The sequence below is a fragment of the Lagenorhynchus albirostris genome, chromosome 8 (genome assembly GCF_949774975.1).
Source record: "Lagenorhynchus albirostris chromosome 8, mLagAlb1.1, whole genome shotgun sequence".
NCBI classification, from domain to species: Eukaryota; Metazoa; Chordata; class Mammalia; order Artiodactyla; family Delphinidae; genus Lagenorhynchus; species Lagenorhynchus albirostris.
In genome coordinates this window covers 17,971,164-17,989,110 of record NC_083102.1, presented here as the reverse complement: position 1 = coordinate 17,989,110, position 17,947 = coordinate 17,971,164, and the positions used below count along the sequence as shown (strand labels likewise).

The 17,947-nt window shown below is 39.8% G+C and overlaps 1 protein-coding gene across 9 annotated transcripts in view; it reads left to right on the top strand.

Annotated features, from left to right (window-relative positions):
• The window catches only part of CALD1 (caldesmon 1), a 181,546-nt gene that overhangs the window by 83,130 nt on the left and 80,469 nt on the right, over nucleotides 1–17,947 (top strand). For 8 of the 9 annotated variants that reach the window (XM_060156632.1, XM_060156633.1, XM_060156628.1 and 5 more), the window contains one exon: nucleotides 4,518–4,629. In XM_060156632.1, coding sequence (XP_060012615.1) covers nucleotides 4,559–4,629 — 71 coding nt within the window. In that variant the 5' untranslated portion in view covers nucleotides 4,518–4,558. Of the gene's footprint in view, nucleotides 1–3,683; nucleotides 3,853–4,517; nucleotides 4,630–17,947 lie in introns of those variants that run through there. The other variant, XM_060156629.1, reaches the window with a different exon arrangement.

Sequence of the window (17,947 nt, the reverse complement as noted above, 5' to 3'; positions counted from 1 at the left end):
TGTTTCCACATTATCTTCCCTTTGTGTATATCTGTCTCTATGTCCAAATTTCCCCTTTTTATAAGGGCACCAGTCATACAGGATTAGGGCTATCCTAATAACCTCATCTTAACTTGACCACATTGCAAAGACACTATTTCTAAATAAGGTAACATTCTGAGGTGCTGGGGATTAGGACTTCAACATATCTTTTGGTGGGGAATACACATTTCAATGCAAACACAGAAAAAGCTGGGCGGGGGTGAAGGAGAGGGAATATATGGGTACTCTGTACTTTATGTTCAATATTTCCTTAAACTTAAAACTAAGAAATAAACCCCATTAATTTTTTTAAATGGTTTAAAAAAATGCCTCAGCACATAGCACATATTCAATTAATGTCGGTTACTTTTGGAAGTTGCATTAACTTATTCAGGGTCCCTGACAGAATAGATTTTATTCTTGATGCATTCCAAGACCAATACTGGCACTGCCCTGAAATCCCAAGGACTTCCTCCAACCCATTCACCATTCAGTTTATGATGATTTGAAGATAGATAGAGCTTAGCTTTCTCTACAAATTTCTCCCGCCAATAACAGAGTACTGGCCTGCATGCCACCACTTCCTGCCTCGACTGTATTTACACCTGTGTGCGTGCCCACACATACATGCACATACACACATGCACACACAGACACACCCACACACACACATGCACACCCACATACACACCTAAGAGGGCTTCTTACCTGCCACCAACCCTGTCCCAAACAAAAGCAGAAACAGTAGGTCTCCTTATAACGTTGTCACAGAAAATAACTCTAGTGAGGGCCACATGCCCATAAAGGAAAAAGAAAAAAGCTTTGCAAATATAAAACATAGTAATAGTTAGAATTCTTGATTGAAAGATGCACATCAGAAATTAAACTCAATTTTTTTTAAGAATCCTAGATTGGATTTAATAAATAGATTTTAATTCCCAATAGAGGGAGGAAAAGGGAGAAGGAAAAAAAAAAGTATCAGAGAATGAGACAAATAAAAAGGGAAATGACAGAAGAAATATTGATAAATATCTCCCCCTCCCCCCAAAAGAAGCTGAGAGGGAAAAGTAGCAAGAAGGATAGGGAAGGGAGGAAGCTTCAGGATGTCCTGGCGTGGAGGTGAGACCCAGGAGGTCCACTCACGGCACCATTCAGCTGGGCCACGGGCTTGGTGGTGTCATTACCCAAAGGAAGGGCAGCGTGTTAAGTGATTTGAAGTCTCTAACATCGACTTATTACTTAGTTGCAGTAGCATAGGCATGCCCTATTTCAAGAAAATCTGATATTTGAGAACCCATATTGAAAAGACAGGTATATCAGAAGGTAATTGTTCAACTGCCTTTGTAAAGCGCCTCTCTTCCTTTGACAAAAGGAGTCACATCAGGGTTCTTTCAATAGCATGTCTACAATCACCCCAGCCCCAAAATTTGGGTTTTCATAAAACTTTTCAAGAACCCATCTGTCACATTCATTGGTACATACATCCCTTTGCCTGCGTTTCTCTTTCAGGCTACTCTGTCCACTTGTGACACTCGTGAGCTTTACTGTTTACGGAAGCTCTCTGCCTTGACATATCATCACTTCGTTGATGGAGAGTTTGTTTCCTATCCAATGTTAGTGGAAGGAATTCAGCATTGACTGGGGGTCGGGGAAGAAATGAGAGATTACTAGCTGAGGCCATGGAAGCTGCTGCTCCCAAAAGAGGGGGAAAATCACTTACAATTCTCCCCAGACATGGCTCGCCTCACTTAGGAACAGTGCCAGAGAGGTTCAGAGAAGCTCTGTGATATAAAGGGTGTGAGGATTAAGGAAGACCTCTGCTCCATCCTGGTGTGAGACCAACAAAGAGCCATTTTCACAAGCACACACATCTTCCCACCCACAGACGCAACACACACACCCCAGCAGAGAGTCATCCCACACTGCACGGTACACAGACGTGCTTTCTCTTCTGCCTCAGGTACACCCGCCACATGTCCACCAAGCAGAACCCAGAAAGGCACCGTCTGTGTAGATGCTTCATATAGCGCTCACTCCCTCTCTCCCTCCCCGTCAGTGCCTCACGTACACACTCAGCAGCATTCCATGAGTAGATAACTGGTTGGGTAGAGTTTCTTTTCTTTTTTTTTTTTATTGCCGTACGCGGGCCCTCACTGCTGTGGCCTCTCCCGTTGCGGAGCACAGGCTCCGGACGCGCAGGCTCAGCGGCCATGGCTCACGGGCCCAGCCGCTCCGCGGCATGTGGGATCCTCCCGGACCGGGGCACGAACACGTGTCCCCTGCATTGGCAGGCGGACTCTCTACCGCTGCGCCTCCAGGGAAGCCCGGGTAGCGTTTCTTTATGGTTGAGGAAAAAACACCCGAGTAAGTAATAAAAGCTGAGGAGTAGGAGGAGGGAACGGGGGGGGGGGGCGGGGGAAGTTGCGTGGGTGGAGAGCCAGTGAGCGTGGCCGGCCACAGTGGCCACACGGTGTTAGTCAGCATCACCTCCCCTGAGTGCTCCAAGGTGCTGCTGGGCTCGGCCAGCCGTGTGCATCTTCGGCCCGCTTGCGGATATTCGTTTCACCGCTCATTGGCACCTGCACCAGAGGTACAGGCTGAGCAGCAGCTGCCACTGCTACCAAGCAGCCAGCATGACTCCTCGGCTTAATGAGGTTGGAGCGAGACCCAGAGGCTTAGAGGCTACTCTTTAAGCTGCTTGGATAAATTAAGAAAAGTGAAATTGTTTGCTTATAGACAGACCTCTTTCTCCCATTTCTGTTTGCTGTTGCTATAGTTATTCCAGAAGTGGTTTATATACAACAAAAGACTTTACTGAAGAAAGGAACGAGAAGCCTTTGCTCTCACTGCACCCAGGGTTCAAGTCATCGAGGTTTGGTCCCACTGCCCCCAGGGCTGTCCTCATGCACCCTGCACTGCGCTCAGAACAGGAACCCACCCCAGGGAGACAAACAGCCTCTCAGGAGACCCTCAAATCACTTTTTTTTTTCATTCTGATAACTATGGAGAGATCAGACTAGAAAATAGAAAGAAATTTTTTCAGGGTTGATGGAATAATTTTTAAAAAAGGAAAACTGATTCTTTCCTTCATAACTAACAAAGTACTTGGAAAGTACTCTTTCTAAGAGTTAGATAGAAAAACACTGTAAAATAAAAAAAAACCCCAAATAAACACCCAAATTTGAATTTGTAAAGGATTTATAAGCAGTATAAATAATACCCTAGGGAATAAGAAGGGGGGGAAACATTCAAACGTTGTATAATTCTGTTTTGGTTGGCTGAGATTTTATTTTTGTTTTTGTGGGTTTTTTAAGGGGAAAAATGCTTGAAAAATAAAAGAATCTGACAATTTAAGAAGGTTTCTTAACTAGGCTTCAAAGTCTAAGTTTTGCTTTTCATTCCCTCACACAAAGATGCCATTAGGGGATGGCTTCAGGTTTTGCACGTCTCCCTATTTTCTTACGCAGGGCAAATGGCTCGTCTCATGTGCACAGAAAGGGCTGGAAAATATTTTTTGTGATCTGAGTGCAGCAGAGAGTCTAGGATTCCAGAGGAAGTGGAGGCCTCCCGCTCCACACAGGAAACAATCTTCAAGCAGGCCTTAAATGCCAGATTCCAGGCCGAGTTTAACTAACCACTGACAGCTCTGTAAACAAAGCAAGGACAAAAAGAGCCCGCTTCCCCTTTTCTGGTAGTCATTTTGGGTTTGGGGGCTGCAGGGGAATTCTGGAATACTTGACTCCATGGCACAGAAACGCAGGAAAAGCGGAATCCTCAGTTGAAGAGCTGGAAAGGGAAGATCTTTCTGGGATTAAAACTATCACGGAGGAGGTAGGAAAGGATAAAATGGTTGGGTTACAAAGAGCTGCTACTTTTGAGCTCTGAAAACAGTTTGATCATATGTAACTGCTCTTAAAAATGCTGCTGCATTATGTTTATTCGTGGTATTACTGCTGTGGTCTTTATTATCATTCTGATATTAATATTCTTTTAGGATATGCAAATTGTGCCTGGATACTTATATTATTTCTTTCTTTTACTTTTCTCTTAGTTCCTACAAATTCCTTTTCTTGCCACTTTTCTTTTTTTTTCACTCTTTTTCTCCTTTCCTCTTTCTTTGTTCACTTTTTTATAACTTTTGTCTGTAGTTCAGCAGGTTACAAAGAACAAAACCATTCAGTAGCTCTCAAGTGATCCCAGCAATATTTCAAGTCTTCAAACCTCTCTGTCTCCCCCCCTTTTTTTTAAACTGTGATCCTGGAATTTTACTTATTTGTCTCTAATAGTTACATGAATGAGACTGAATTTAACACATAAAGGACAAGGCTTGGCTTGGGAGGCAGAAATTGATCACTGGCTACCTCACTCATCTTCTAAGGTGTTTTTCTTAAGAGTAAAGGAAAAGGGGATAAAAAAAATGGTGAGGGGCTGAGGCGACTCATGGGAAATAATCCTCCAACTCATCTATGATATTGATTCTACTTCTTCCCCTTTAGATCCAGATATTATCTGGTCTCCCTAAATCTGAACCCATACCATGGACGATTTTGAACGTCGCAGAGAACTTAGGAGGCAAAAGCGGGAAGAGATGCGTCTGGAAGCAGAAAGGTAAGGATCTGGGTTCAAAGGTATCTCTATTCTGTTATCCACAATATTGGTTTCAGGCCTCAAAGATCATCAGCCTCAAGGGCCGAATGTATTGCACGCTGAACTGTTTGCGAAAGCAGTTATAGAAAATGTTCCTAACCGTTAAGACTCTAAGTTCTGCACAAACAAACATCAAGAGAAAGAGAGATTGGAGACGAAACAAATAGTTGCACTGAATCATTGTCTTTCATATTAGAATTTTTAAATGACAAAAGCAATGTATGGATAAAAGTTTTAAAAGCACTTACAATATTGAAATGACAAATATTGAATGTTGAAACCATTCTGGAAATGGAAGTCTTCACTCTAAAAGAATAAAGGCAATAAGACCCAGATGGATCTTATGACAAAGTTTTATTCTTATTAGAAAAGCCGCCAAATCCAGTAATTCACATATGATGGGTTAATAGCCAGTGGAGTGTGGTACTGTGGAGATTCTGAGTCTAGTTGGAAGCTGCTATGTTGTGTGAGGCCTCTGTTGTGGTGACTTACAAGGGCAGGTTGGGGAAATAAAGCAGTAACGTGGGGCAAGGGGTATAAATGCATATTTTAAAATTTTAGGCCTCAGAGCAAAAGACAGTGGCATTTAATGTGACTTAACTCAGATGTTCTTTTGAGAAAGCAGAGTAGGCATTCACAGGAAGAAAAATGTTAAACAATGATCTTAAAAGCAAATCAATTTTGCCTCAGTAATTCCAGTGCACAAGTGAAAAGATGGTAGTAAGATGACCCCTTTGTGATCCTGCAGCAGAAAACTAGAAACTTACACTTACAAAAAATATATATATATTTTTTTTAATTTAAAAAAATTTTATTTATTTATTTTTGGCTGCGTTGGGTCTTCGTTGCTGCGCGTGGGCTTTCTCTAGTTGCGGCGAGTGGGGACTACTCCTTGTTGTGGTGTGCAGGCTTCTCATTGCAGTGGCTTCTCTTGTTGTGGAGCACGGGCTCTAGGCATGGGCTTCAGTAGTTGTGGCACACGGGCTCAGTAGTTGTGGTGCATGGGCTTAGCTGCTCCGCGGCATGTGGGATCTTCCCGGACGAGGGCTTGAAGCCGTATCCCCTGTATTGGCAGGCGGATTCTTAACCCCTAAGCCACCAGGGAAGCCCAACAAAAAGTATTTGAAGCATAGGATCTACCTATTGGTATGGAGAATTCAAAAGAAGAAGGTAAAATTACTGCCTTTGATTAACTTGGTCGGAGTAGGCTGCTATATGACACATGGTACCCTGAACAGTACCTGGGCTCTGTAGGTTCAAATCCCAACTGTCACTTATGAGCTGTGTGGCCACGCACAAGTGACTTCTTGCTACGCCACAGCTGCCTTATTTTTAAAATAGGCATAATATCTATGTAGCTTCTGTGGTTGTTGTGAAGATTATTGAACTTCATAAACGGCCTAGTCTAGTACCTGACACATAAATGGTATGCTACTATTTTTTTAACCATTATCATTAGCTAAACAAGTAAGAAACAACAGAGCAATATTAACTAAAAGTTAATACCAAGAAAAGAAAAGGCAGTTATCATCCTGTGATGAAACCAGTCAGGAAAAGCTCCCTGGAAGTGGAGAGCCATAGAGGGAGTAACAATGGTGATGACAAAGAGTAAAAGGGGAGCCGTGTACAGGAGGGAGTAACATCTGCAAAACTCAGAGGTGGAAATAAGAATCCCGGTGCAAGAAACCTGTTAAGTGCTTAAGGAAGAATGAGTTAGACTCGTACATCTTGGGTGTTTCTATTTCATATAAAAGGTAACAGACAGAGACTTAGTGGGGGAGCTATGCGTACTGGGAAGCGTTATCTACAGTGGGCTAGAGTGTTGGGCGTACTGGAAGAGTTAGTATTGAGCACACGGTGATGAGGACTGAGTCAGGGCAGCAGATATGGAAGTGAAGATCAAACATGAGCGTCTTTAGAGGGAGAATTAGCAAATCTTTCAGGAGATGGAGAAACTCAGACTGTCCCACAGAACGTAAGTCTGAGGAGCTGGAAAGGGAAACTGTGAAGTATTCCATTCTTGGGTGGGCATGGGGAGAGTGTTCAATTTCAGGTAGAAACCACATCCAATTGGAGATTTCCTCCAGGCATTGGGAGATAGAAATTGTCAATCTTTGTTCAAAAGGGGAGAAAAATTATTATGAGAGGAGTCAGTTTGGGCACACTCAGTGTGGCAGTGGTAGCACAAAAGCAGAAAATGGATGGTAGTGATAGTGGCACGAAAGCAAGTGGAGAGAGAGAGTGAGAGGTCATAAAGACATAATGGAAACCGTCGAAGGAGACACAAACTCAGCGAGTGGGGAGAACCAGGGAGAGTATGGGGCGCCCATTGTTGAGCGTACATTGACGCCTTGTAGGTGGTGTCGGCCCACTGGAGCATACCTCTTATCCTTTCCAATGATGTGTTATGTGACCTCAGTTTCTCCTGAAAGTCTATAAATACTGTTCCCAACAAATGTTTATTCAGCATCAGCACTGTGCTAGGAACAGTGAGAAAAAATGGGGAAATATAAATAGACATAGTTTCTGTCTTTATGTCCCTCATGGTGTGCTAGAAAACCAAAGTATAGCGGGATCAGAAAACAGACCAGGCCAGAGTGTAGGGGCAGGCCTAACAGAATTGGGGCTTGGGGGACTCAGGAATAGGGACAGGAAATTGGGCATCAGGCTAGATCAGTATCTTCAGCTTCTTTGTTTGCTATGTGAATTGGGAAACAGGGACTCAACGTGAGAGGAATAATGGAACTAACTTACTGTGGTTATACTCATACTGTAATTACAGGGAATAAACTAGGTTCTTTTAGAACCAGGATTTTGCCTAAGAATTTTCCACACATCTACATGGTTCATTCCTTCCAGTTTTTTGTTTTGTGTGGGGGGATATGTCTCTCTTTAAAGTCAATCTTAAAAAAAAAATGTACCCAGTGAAGCTTAGTTAGGTACCCTTAATAACCTAAAATAAATTTATAATACACTTATTTAACTTACATTTGTGTCTGTATTAATCCTTTGGGGATATTGTATTTCATTTGATTCCTTTTCTTTCTTTTCTTTTTTTTTAAGAGAAATACTTAAGTACTTCCTTATATTTGTACTAAGTTCACCTTTTCATGTTTCAAGGTGAACACTTTAGTTCTGTTATTCTGGAATTTGTTAAGCAAGTCCATGTTCACCCTTTAGGATTTTGTAAAATCTGATCATTTATGGGAATAGTGAAGGTCAGGCTTTATGGTCCAGCCAACTTTGATGGGAAATTTCAGGGTGTGTACAGGAAACAGATGTCCAGAACCAGAAATTAAACGCCATCTAAAATTTTGGCTTTGATCTGAAGATAAAGGGCATATAAGACCCTGGGCAAGTCCCTCTTCCTTTAGCTTTAGAACTTGGCTTCTTCATCTGTGACAGGAGTGGGGGATTGGTGATAATTTTTATTTTCCTTTTGCTTTTAGTATTGTCTAATTTTTTACAATGATCATGTATTGCTTTATTTAAAAACAAATAAAACAATAAGGCAGATTTCCATTTTGAAAAATGAGATTCTATGAGCTTATGCCTAATACCTGGGGCCAAAATGGACTCTCCTTTGGATTTATGCAACTAAAAGAAAAAGCTCAGCCTTGATCTGGAGTGGCCCCAAAGCTCAGAGCTGCAGGCTCATTCATTCAGTCACTCATTCAACAAAATTTTATTGGGCTTCTACTCTGCTTCAAACTTTATTTTGGGGCACCAAGGACAGAGAAGCAGAATGAGAGAATTGGGAAAAGTGTGCTTAATGCTTTTCAACCTGTATAAAAGCAACTACACTGTATCAAGCAGCTATACTTTTACATCCTTAAATGTAATATGTACTCTGATATTCACTGATGATTTTTAAAGATGGCTTATGCCCTTTGTATGTTGTACCCCTGCAGAGAGCATGGGGGAAATGGTAACACAGAGAAGAGACTGTTGACTTGTCCACTTCTTACCCACAAAGCCTTTCCAAATAAAAATACCCTGTTATTTTAATTAGTTGTTATTGAGTTTGACGAGCAGGTGCTGTTCTACTTTGCAATGATAAATAACTTAAAACCTGTACTCTCACCAGATGTTATAGCCACAAATTAAAATAAACTAGATTCTTATACATTTTATTCCTCAGAAATAGAGCTTTTAAAAAGATTATTGAAAAAGCTCACTGTACATTTTGGGCCATGCTAGCTTTCCTGGGTTTGGGACTGACAATCATTCACTGCATCACAGCTGCCTTGAGACTCTTGTGCACACACCTCATTCTAAGGGTTTTCAGTCCAGTCCATTTCACATCACCTAGCCCACCGTAACCTAGCCTGGGAACCTGGTTAAATCAAAAATATACTTCCCTTCTTTGTCCTGCTCTTCATCCTATGCATCTTTTATTCAGTCATCCAAAAAATGTATTGAATAGGTACAAGATAGTAAACTGAACCATAGGGATGAGTTCTCACCAGTCCAGGCAGTGTCCCAACAGTCACAAAGCTTATATCATAGATGAATTAGTAACTTTAGAGCCAACTTGACAAAAAGGGGAAGAAAAAAATTTCAGCAGGCAGAACGGATGGAGCAGGTAGTCAGTGAAAATCCTAAATGCTTTGTTTCTAGGCAAAAGAGACTATTTGTACACATCTCAAATTAAATTGTATTTCTGAATCAATTACTTATTTGAACAAACAAATAATTTGTTTTGCTGTCTATTATTCTTCACCTATCTCATGGGAATACAAAATGAATGGGTATATTCAGCTTCCCTTTCTGTTTCTTTTATTTCAATCCCTTTCTACCTTTGTCTCTGTATTTCTTAGTGCATCTTAACGTGTTTTCCCCTGGTCCATGTGCATCTTCTTCAACACTTGATACACTTGTTTCCATTCCAGTCTCTTCCTGATCATCTACCCTGGATTATGCATTCATGTCCTTTTATATCATCGGGGAATACAACATTTTCAAAGGGGAAAATGTAGTGGAAAGGGATGCATTTTCAAAGAGGTCATATTCAGCTCTCTTCCTTTTCAACAAGTACCCCAAAAATGCTTTCTTTCTACACTTCTCAGAGGATACAGGAGCCTTAGGAAGGTGACCTTAGGAAGGTGAGAAGCAGGAATTTGCTGTTGGGTGAAGAGTTTTGAGGATGTGATTGGTAACAAGTTCTGAGGGAGAATCACACTGTCTCAGCAAGAAGAATTCACACCAATTCAAATTGAGCTCTTCTATTATATTTGGCCCAAAGGATTTTGAGCTTTGGTGTATCTGCTGAGAAACCTGCAGTGATGGTTTATCCATGAAGAGATCTTCAGCGAGACGTACTTTTCCCCACGTTGGGCTTGTTTTCACGAGCAGCTCTCTCACTTTTCAAGATGTGAACTCATTGCATTCCCAGCTCCTGCTTTCCACACCCAAATGTAAGTTCCTCTTTCTGATCAGAAGAAAGGACCCTATTGTACAGTTGTTATCAGATTCAGAGGCTCATAGACATAAATAAAGGGAATGAAAGCACTCTTGCTGTTGTCATCGTTCATACATTTTTACGGGCCTCTGAAATATACTGAGGATTAGACATTTGAAAGTAAATATTTTTACTTCACTAAAAAAGCAAACAATTTTTTAAAGTCCTCTGAGTCTAAGTAGTTGCCTCCCAGGAGTCTATTACTGAAACTTTTTACATGATTTAACAGCATGGCCAATCAACGATTACACAAAAACACTTTTGTTTAAAATACTTAGCATTGTGACCTTGAAATTTCAAATCAAAATCTTTTCAAATGCAGTTTTTGTTACTCTGTAATCAGAAAATTATTTTCCATTCGGAAGTTAAATAAAATATTCCTTGGAAACAGTCTAAATTATTAGAGGAGCTAAATTTGCTCAAAACTTCCCTTTAGGTCTCTCAGAAAATTCGTCACTCCAGGGGGCAAAAAAAAAAAGTTAGGATTTGCATCTACATTTCTACTTTTAAGTTAAAAGATTTTTTTCAAGTAATTCATTTGAAAGAGACTTAAAAATATTGCTGTAAGGTTTCTATGTTTATTTGATATTGTGTAGGGTCAGCCTAACTTGAACGGAGGGGCACTGAGAAAATGAGGTAGATAATTTTCACCTAAGGGATTTTTAATTATTTGTTTGTGTCCAGCCACATGAAGAATCAATATATATACATATTCATATGCTCCCTCTCTTGTTCTCTCTCTCACTCTAAATAGACATTATTTATTACCTCTGTCAATTTATAAACGGTCAAATTATAAACAGTGGAAATGGCATATTTGGACCAATTTCCACTTACCTAACAATTCCTCTGGTCCTAAAAGTATCCCACTTTATGATGATCAGTAGAACATCAAGAGTCCAGGATCTACCCAATGTGACACTTGTTCAATAAAAATTAAAAATCTAGATTCTTAAGGACCTCACATGCTGACCCATAACTTCATTCTTTTTTTTTTTTAACATCTTTATTGGGGTATAATTGCTTTACAATGGTGTGTTAGTTTCTGCTTTATAACAAAGTGAATCAGTTATACATATACATATGTTCCCATATCTCTTCCCTCTTGCGTCTCCCTCCCTCCCACCCTCCCTATCCCACCCCTCCAGGCCGTCACAAAGCACCGAGCCAGCCGATATCCCTGTGCCATGCGGCTGCTTCCCACTAGCTGTCTACCTTACATTTGTTAATGTATATAGTTCCATGCCTCTCTCTCGCCCTGTCACAGCTCACCCTTCCCCCTCCCCATATCCTCAAGTCCGTTCTTCAGTAGGTCTGTGTCTTTATTCCTGTCTTACCCCTAGGTTTAACTTCATTCTTAGCTGGAAAAAATGTGGCATATATATGAGTCAATACACTTATAGTTTAAAATAGTGCTGAATTTTTTTTTTTACAGTCTGTATATGTGACTCATAATTTACCAGTCTTCGCTCACCTGGGGAGAGGCAGGACAATGTTGTAGTTAAGTATGTGGGTGATGAAGCGTGACAGACCTGAGTTCGAATCCTTACTTTGACAACTACCAGTTGGGTAACCTCATTACAAATTACTTAAACATCTTGTGCTTCAATTTATTTATGTATAAAAGTGGGGATAATTATTCTACCTCACAGAATCATTGTAAAAATTAAGCTAACTGGGCTTCCCTGGTGGCGCAGTGGTTGAGAGTCCACCTGCTGATGCAGGGGACACGGGTTCGTGCCCCGGTCCGGGAGGATCCCACATGCCGCGGAGCGGCTGGGCCCGTGAGCCATGGCCGCTGAGCCTGCGCGTCCGGAACCTGTGCTCTGCAACGGCAGAGGCCACAACAGTGAGAGGCCCGCGTACCAAAAAAAAAAAAAAAAAAAAAAAAGAATTAAGCTGACTAACTGATGTAGGGAAATTAACACAACTACAGGCACACAGTATATACTCAATAAATGTTAGATGTTATTATTAAAATCATATTAATGTTTTGGCAGGTCTTTGGTACAAAATAATATTTTACTGAATTTGAATTTTCATTCGTCTGTCAGCTCAGTCATTATGATTTGTTGCATCCTTTCTGCAAAGCTTCTTTCCTATACTGACCTGAATATTTGCTAAGATGTTTCTATTAAAGTTGGGAAAGAAATAAAACTTGTAGTCATAAATAAGTCTACCACACAAATATAATTGCTATATGAGGATTTTAAAATCACATATTGTAGCTATGAAGTTAATTTTCTAATTCATTAATTATATGTCTTTATTTTAAATATAGCATATAAAACATAGCTTAGAATTTTACCTAAAAAGTTCAATTCAGCAAAAATAGTTCTCAAGTAGAAAAAAGTTTCAGCCAAATTTTTCATCCAGTGTTAGACAGGAAAAAGAACCAAGTGATGCTTGGTTTAGCATCAGCCAAGTGCCAGGCTAGGTGATGCACTTTATATACCTTATGTCATTTAATTATCAGAGCAACCCTATGACCTTATCGTAGTCTGTTCATGCTGTTACAACAGAATACCATAGATTGGGTGGCTTATAAACAATAGAAATTTATTTCTCACAGTTCTGGAGGCTGAAAAGTCCAAGATCAAGGCACCAGCAGATTCAGTATCTGGTGAGGGTCCACTTCCTGGTTCATAGACAGCTGTCTTCTTGCAGTGTCCTCACATGGCAGAAACAGTGAGGGAACTCTCTGGGTCTGTTTTAAAAAGGGCACTTATCTCATTCATGAGGGTTCCACCTTCATGACCTAATTACCTCCCAGTGTCCTCAACTCTAAATACCATCACATTGGGGATTAGGTTTCAGCATGTGAATTTACTGCTGGGGGGACCCATTCAGTCTATAGCAGACCTGGATATTATTATCCCTGTTTTGTAGTTGAGGAAACTGTAGGTCTGAAAGGTTAAGTTACATGTCCAACTTCATACAGCTGTGGAGTACAATCCAGTTCTGCCTGCCCCAAATCTCAAAACCTTTTCCCTGTAACAAATTGATCAATAGAATTTTTCATGTTTCAACTGGTTGTCTTGGCTGAAGGTCCATTGTCTCTCCAATGCCAAAATAACTCCCTAAGATGGGGAGAAACCATTCAAAGCAGTTATGTGGCAACAGACAAAATGAGGCTATTGGACTTAATTGAACTGTTCTTTATGCTTATTCAGGTAAATTGCTTACATGTGTAGACAAAGTCATTGTTTTGTTTGCCCTCAAAAAATCTCCCTTGTTATTCCCATTTCACAGGAAAATAGAAACAGAGGAGATCAAGTTTTCTCCCTGAAGCCAAAGGAGGCTGTTGGCATAACTCTTCTTGACTTTTCTCTGGATTTTTTTCAATAAGATTGTATTCACCATTAGAACAGGGACTTAGTCACATCATCACTCATGAACTCTTAAGGCTGTCACTAACCTTACAGATATTCTGCTGTAGTGGAATGTTACTTTTCCATTTTTGGACCACACACTACTTTGAGCCTCTGATGAAAGCTATAGATGCTCCTCCAAGAAAAATGTACATATGCACCCACAAAACTTGGCACCTTCTTTCAGTGGCGTCATGGACCTCCATCCACAGACCTCCACGGGGCCCATGAACACTGGGCCAAGAATCCCTGATCTACTGAATTTTAAAAGTTCATTTTACATATGAAGAGACTTCAGTCTAGGGATGCTGACCTCCTCAAGATCACCCTGCTAAGCCGAGGCAGAGCCTGCTGGCACAGTGTAGACCCCTGAATAAATGGAGCTGTCTGTAGAAAATGCCATGGCTGTCGATTAGGCAAGTAGAGCATGTTTGGGGGAAAATAGTGTATACTGCACTGTATTGCATGCAGGGTGTTTTTTATTTAAAAAACATTTTATGGATAATATTACAAAATAGAAGGAGACTTGGTCAGATTACTTCCTGGTGAGTAAGATGAAAAGCAAAGAAAGATAAGTAGATATACAGAATGAAAACCGTTAATTGTTAGGAACTAGGAATCGAACTTTGCTATCTTAGTCAAGAAGGAAAAGAAAACTGTGGTGATTTTCCAGAGAGAACCCCATTTGCCATCAATTTTTGAAGTCTTTTATTTGGCATATGTTGTCTAGGCAAGATTTCTTTACACCAACCTTAATTATGATACTAAGTTACTATGTAGGATTTCTCCATCCTTACCAGTTTCATTTTAGCAATTCAGATTCATCAAAGGAGTTTCTTCTCTAAATATGAGAGAGATAGGAACTGATAGGATTCCTTAAAGAGGATTTCATGTTTCACCTTTATAACTACTATCTTTTGGGAGAATGGGGAAGATTGGAGTGGGACACAGACATGATGATATCTCCCAGAAAGCAGAATCATGCAGACTTGGGTGTGATTCCTGGCTGGGTTAGCAAGGATAACTCTACTTAGCCTCACTGAGCCCATTTCCTCATCAGGAAAATGGCCTCATAACAGTTCTTCCTCATAAGGTTCATATAGATTACAAAGCACTAGGTACATAGATGACTGATAATAGATAGATAGATAGATAGACAGATAGATAGATGATAGATAGAATATATATATGATATATATGGTATGTATATATGATTAGTGCATGGTGAATGTTCCCTGTCGTTGCTACTTTTTGGCTGGCTGGAGGACCTGGTAAGGAAGGAGCTATCAGGAAAGCCCTCTCCAGAGTCATCTCCCAAGAAACTCGGCACCTCTCCAGCTGCCTTCTGGGGTTTCTGAATCACTGAGCATGTGCACAGTCCCCACATCTTCAGACAGTTTGGTGTTCAGCCTCCACTCTCTTTCATATCTGTTTCAGCCATCACCTTGAAAGTGATGGGAGAATTATGGATATGAAGTCTCCATGCTGAAAAGAAAATCTACCTCCTTATTTTAAAGAGTCTTTTTTTAAAATCTTCCATACTGGTTTGAAATCAAGATAAAGATATAGGGTAGTCTGGTATCTAACATATCAAGGTTTTGATCTCAATAATTTACGTATCTAATATTCAATTAATCATATATTCTAAATAGTTTTTTTTGCCTTGTGGAATTACAGGGTTTTTTTATATTACATAATTATGGTTTCAACACAAATAAAGAAGGAACCTAAAGCCTCTTAACAGCATACATAAAGACTGTACTAATAATATAAAGGAAGTTATGTGCCTAAATTGTACAGAATAACTTCTAATCATTTTATTCTAAATTAGTGATTTTATTCATTTTAATTATGAAAAAGCCAATACACACAAAATAATATTATGTAATGTATATAGAGGTTATAAATCATCGTAATGCCTACACTATAAACTTATCACTCATCTTAAGACCTAGGACATTTCCAGTATCACTGAAACTCCCGGCAGACCCCTCTCCTATCCCACCCCCTTGCCTCCCCATCCTCAGGGGTAACCAGAACTCTGAAAAATTCATTTATTTTTTTAAAAAATTCTAAATAAGATAATATGAGTTTAGGTGAGAGTTTTTCCAGGATCCTGTGATCCAAAGCTTTCCAAAGATTCTCTCCAGACTCAGGTGAAAGTGTTAATGAGAGCCCACTGTTCTCTGAGAGGGCAACAAATTTGCCTTTCTAAACATACGGGACCAAAGGAGTCCTTCTATGTCCACAGCTGGGAACCCTGGAGAAGTATTATAAACAAAAAATTCTCTACCAGCAAAGACTGCTCATCAAAATCAAAGTGTAATGAAGGCTATCAAATATGTATGTTGAGTATATCTATTCTGCCCGTTGGTTTTCTCACTGACCAGCCAAGTATAAGAGATCTGCATTTGTAGCTATCATTTGGCCAGGTGGGAATGCAGACAGGATTGATTACAGACTATTCCAAATTCCTCTTCAAGGGAAATCTATCTCAATTGCTTTGAAGTCTTCTAGGGAAATAGTTAACCTTTATTACCCCAAAGGTTCTTAACATTGTTATGAGAAAGTACTACTGGACATGAAACATGAGCATGTTGGAACGATACAGAGGCTGTATAAATGGATTCTCTTTCATCCGTTAATGAGGTTAAAGAGGAATAATGTGCATACCTTGTGAATAAAATCAGTTCTTTTCACTAGTTTGCCACGTAATAAGTAATGTTCATCAGGAGCTGGAAAATCAGTTTTTAGTCTATCATAAATCTTCATTAATTCAGATTCTTCCATTTTTAAATCTTTATGAAACTATAGAAGAGTATAAATTTGAACTATTTATAAGTAAAGGATTTGATTAATACGTTAAATATGCAAGCTACATTCCATGGCTTAGTTATTAAACACTTGAGAGCACAAATTTTTAAAACTTTTTAAAAAACTGGAAACATTCACCTGCATTTAAAAGCTTAATTTGCTAATTATAAATCATTTTTATTCATGCAATTTTTAAACAAGTTTCTGATTTTTTTTAGTTCGATTGAAGTCACCAGATATACTTGAACATATTTTCAAAACTGAGTTTCTTTAAAAATATTGCATAATTTGTAAAGACCTTCCTTTCAGTTAGTCTAGATTAGTGAGATTTGACATTACATTTGAGATTAGTACCAATTCACTAAGTTAAAATGTGAGGGTTTATTTTCCATTTTAATAATCCCCTACATCACATACAGTTCCTTTGGTGGAATAAAAATCTTGGTAAAGTACACATCAGCCACTATAAATAGCAGTCATTCAGGAGAGTCTCCAGAGAGTGTACTTTAAATTGCATATTGTTTAAAATAGGAAATTCTTCCGATGTTCATATTTTCCATTATGGGTGAAATGGTCTACCCCGTGTCACATCTTCGCTGGCTTCCATCTTCCTGTACCATTTAGGGATCCAACTGTTAGATTCCAGAAGATTGCTCAATGTGTGCTTTTTATTTTCTTAAGTAACCTGGGTCTTATTGTCCAGCAGGAATTTTGCAAAATTAGGGGCTCTCCAAATGAAAACTAGATAACTTCCAGAGCTGGCCCCAGCAACTAGGTAATGAAACAGTCCTTTATTTCTGGAGCTAGTAGCTCTACTGTGCCTGTTTAGCATAACAGAGTCAAACCATTTTTGATTCCCACAGAAAACCTTGCACTGTTGGCAGGTCTTTCTGGGGAAATCAAGAGACTAATATGGTAAATTACTGAGCAGGAAGTGAACAAACAGACAAGCATGATGAGATGATGGGTTATCATGCTGGTTCGAAGACCAGAAGCCTCAGCAGGTATAATTACACTCCATCTTTCCCAAGGCACTATTGGCAACTGCAGTAGATGTATACCTCTGCCCACTCTTTCCTTGAAGAGTCCTTCTGTTTCTCTAATCAAAACTGTTGTGTATATCTTGATTTTTTTTTTTTTTTTAAGTGGGGGCCCATTTTGGAGATCTAACATTCCCTCACCATTTCTCCTTCCTTGATGAAGAGGATGAGAAATTACTGTTAAGGGGACTTGGACAAAAATTGTGATATAGAAAGAGTTGATATCTGATGCCCTTCCTTCCTGATACTCCCCTTTTAAGAGCCCTTTAACTCTTCCCACCTAATTAACCACGAAAGCAAAACATTCCAAATATAGGTATGTTTCCTGAGCCAGCACCCTCAGAGTATATCCTGGCTACCCAGGGAGTATCATTGCTATGGAAGCTCCATGGCTTATGAACTGAACAGAATGAAGCTTTTATAAAACTCAAGGCTGAGGCAGGATGGAAATTCCTAATCCTTTCATTTCTAAGTGCCTCACTTCAGAGGCACATGAATATAAGTTCTATCTCATTGAAACATTTGTCAGAGCAATGGTCGAGTGAACCAGGGAGGCACGCCCTTCAGAAAGGAGTTAGTCTTCCCCAAGAACT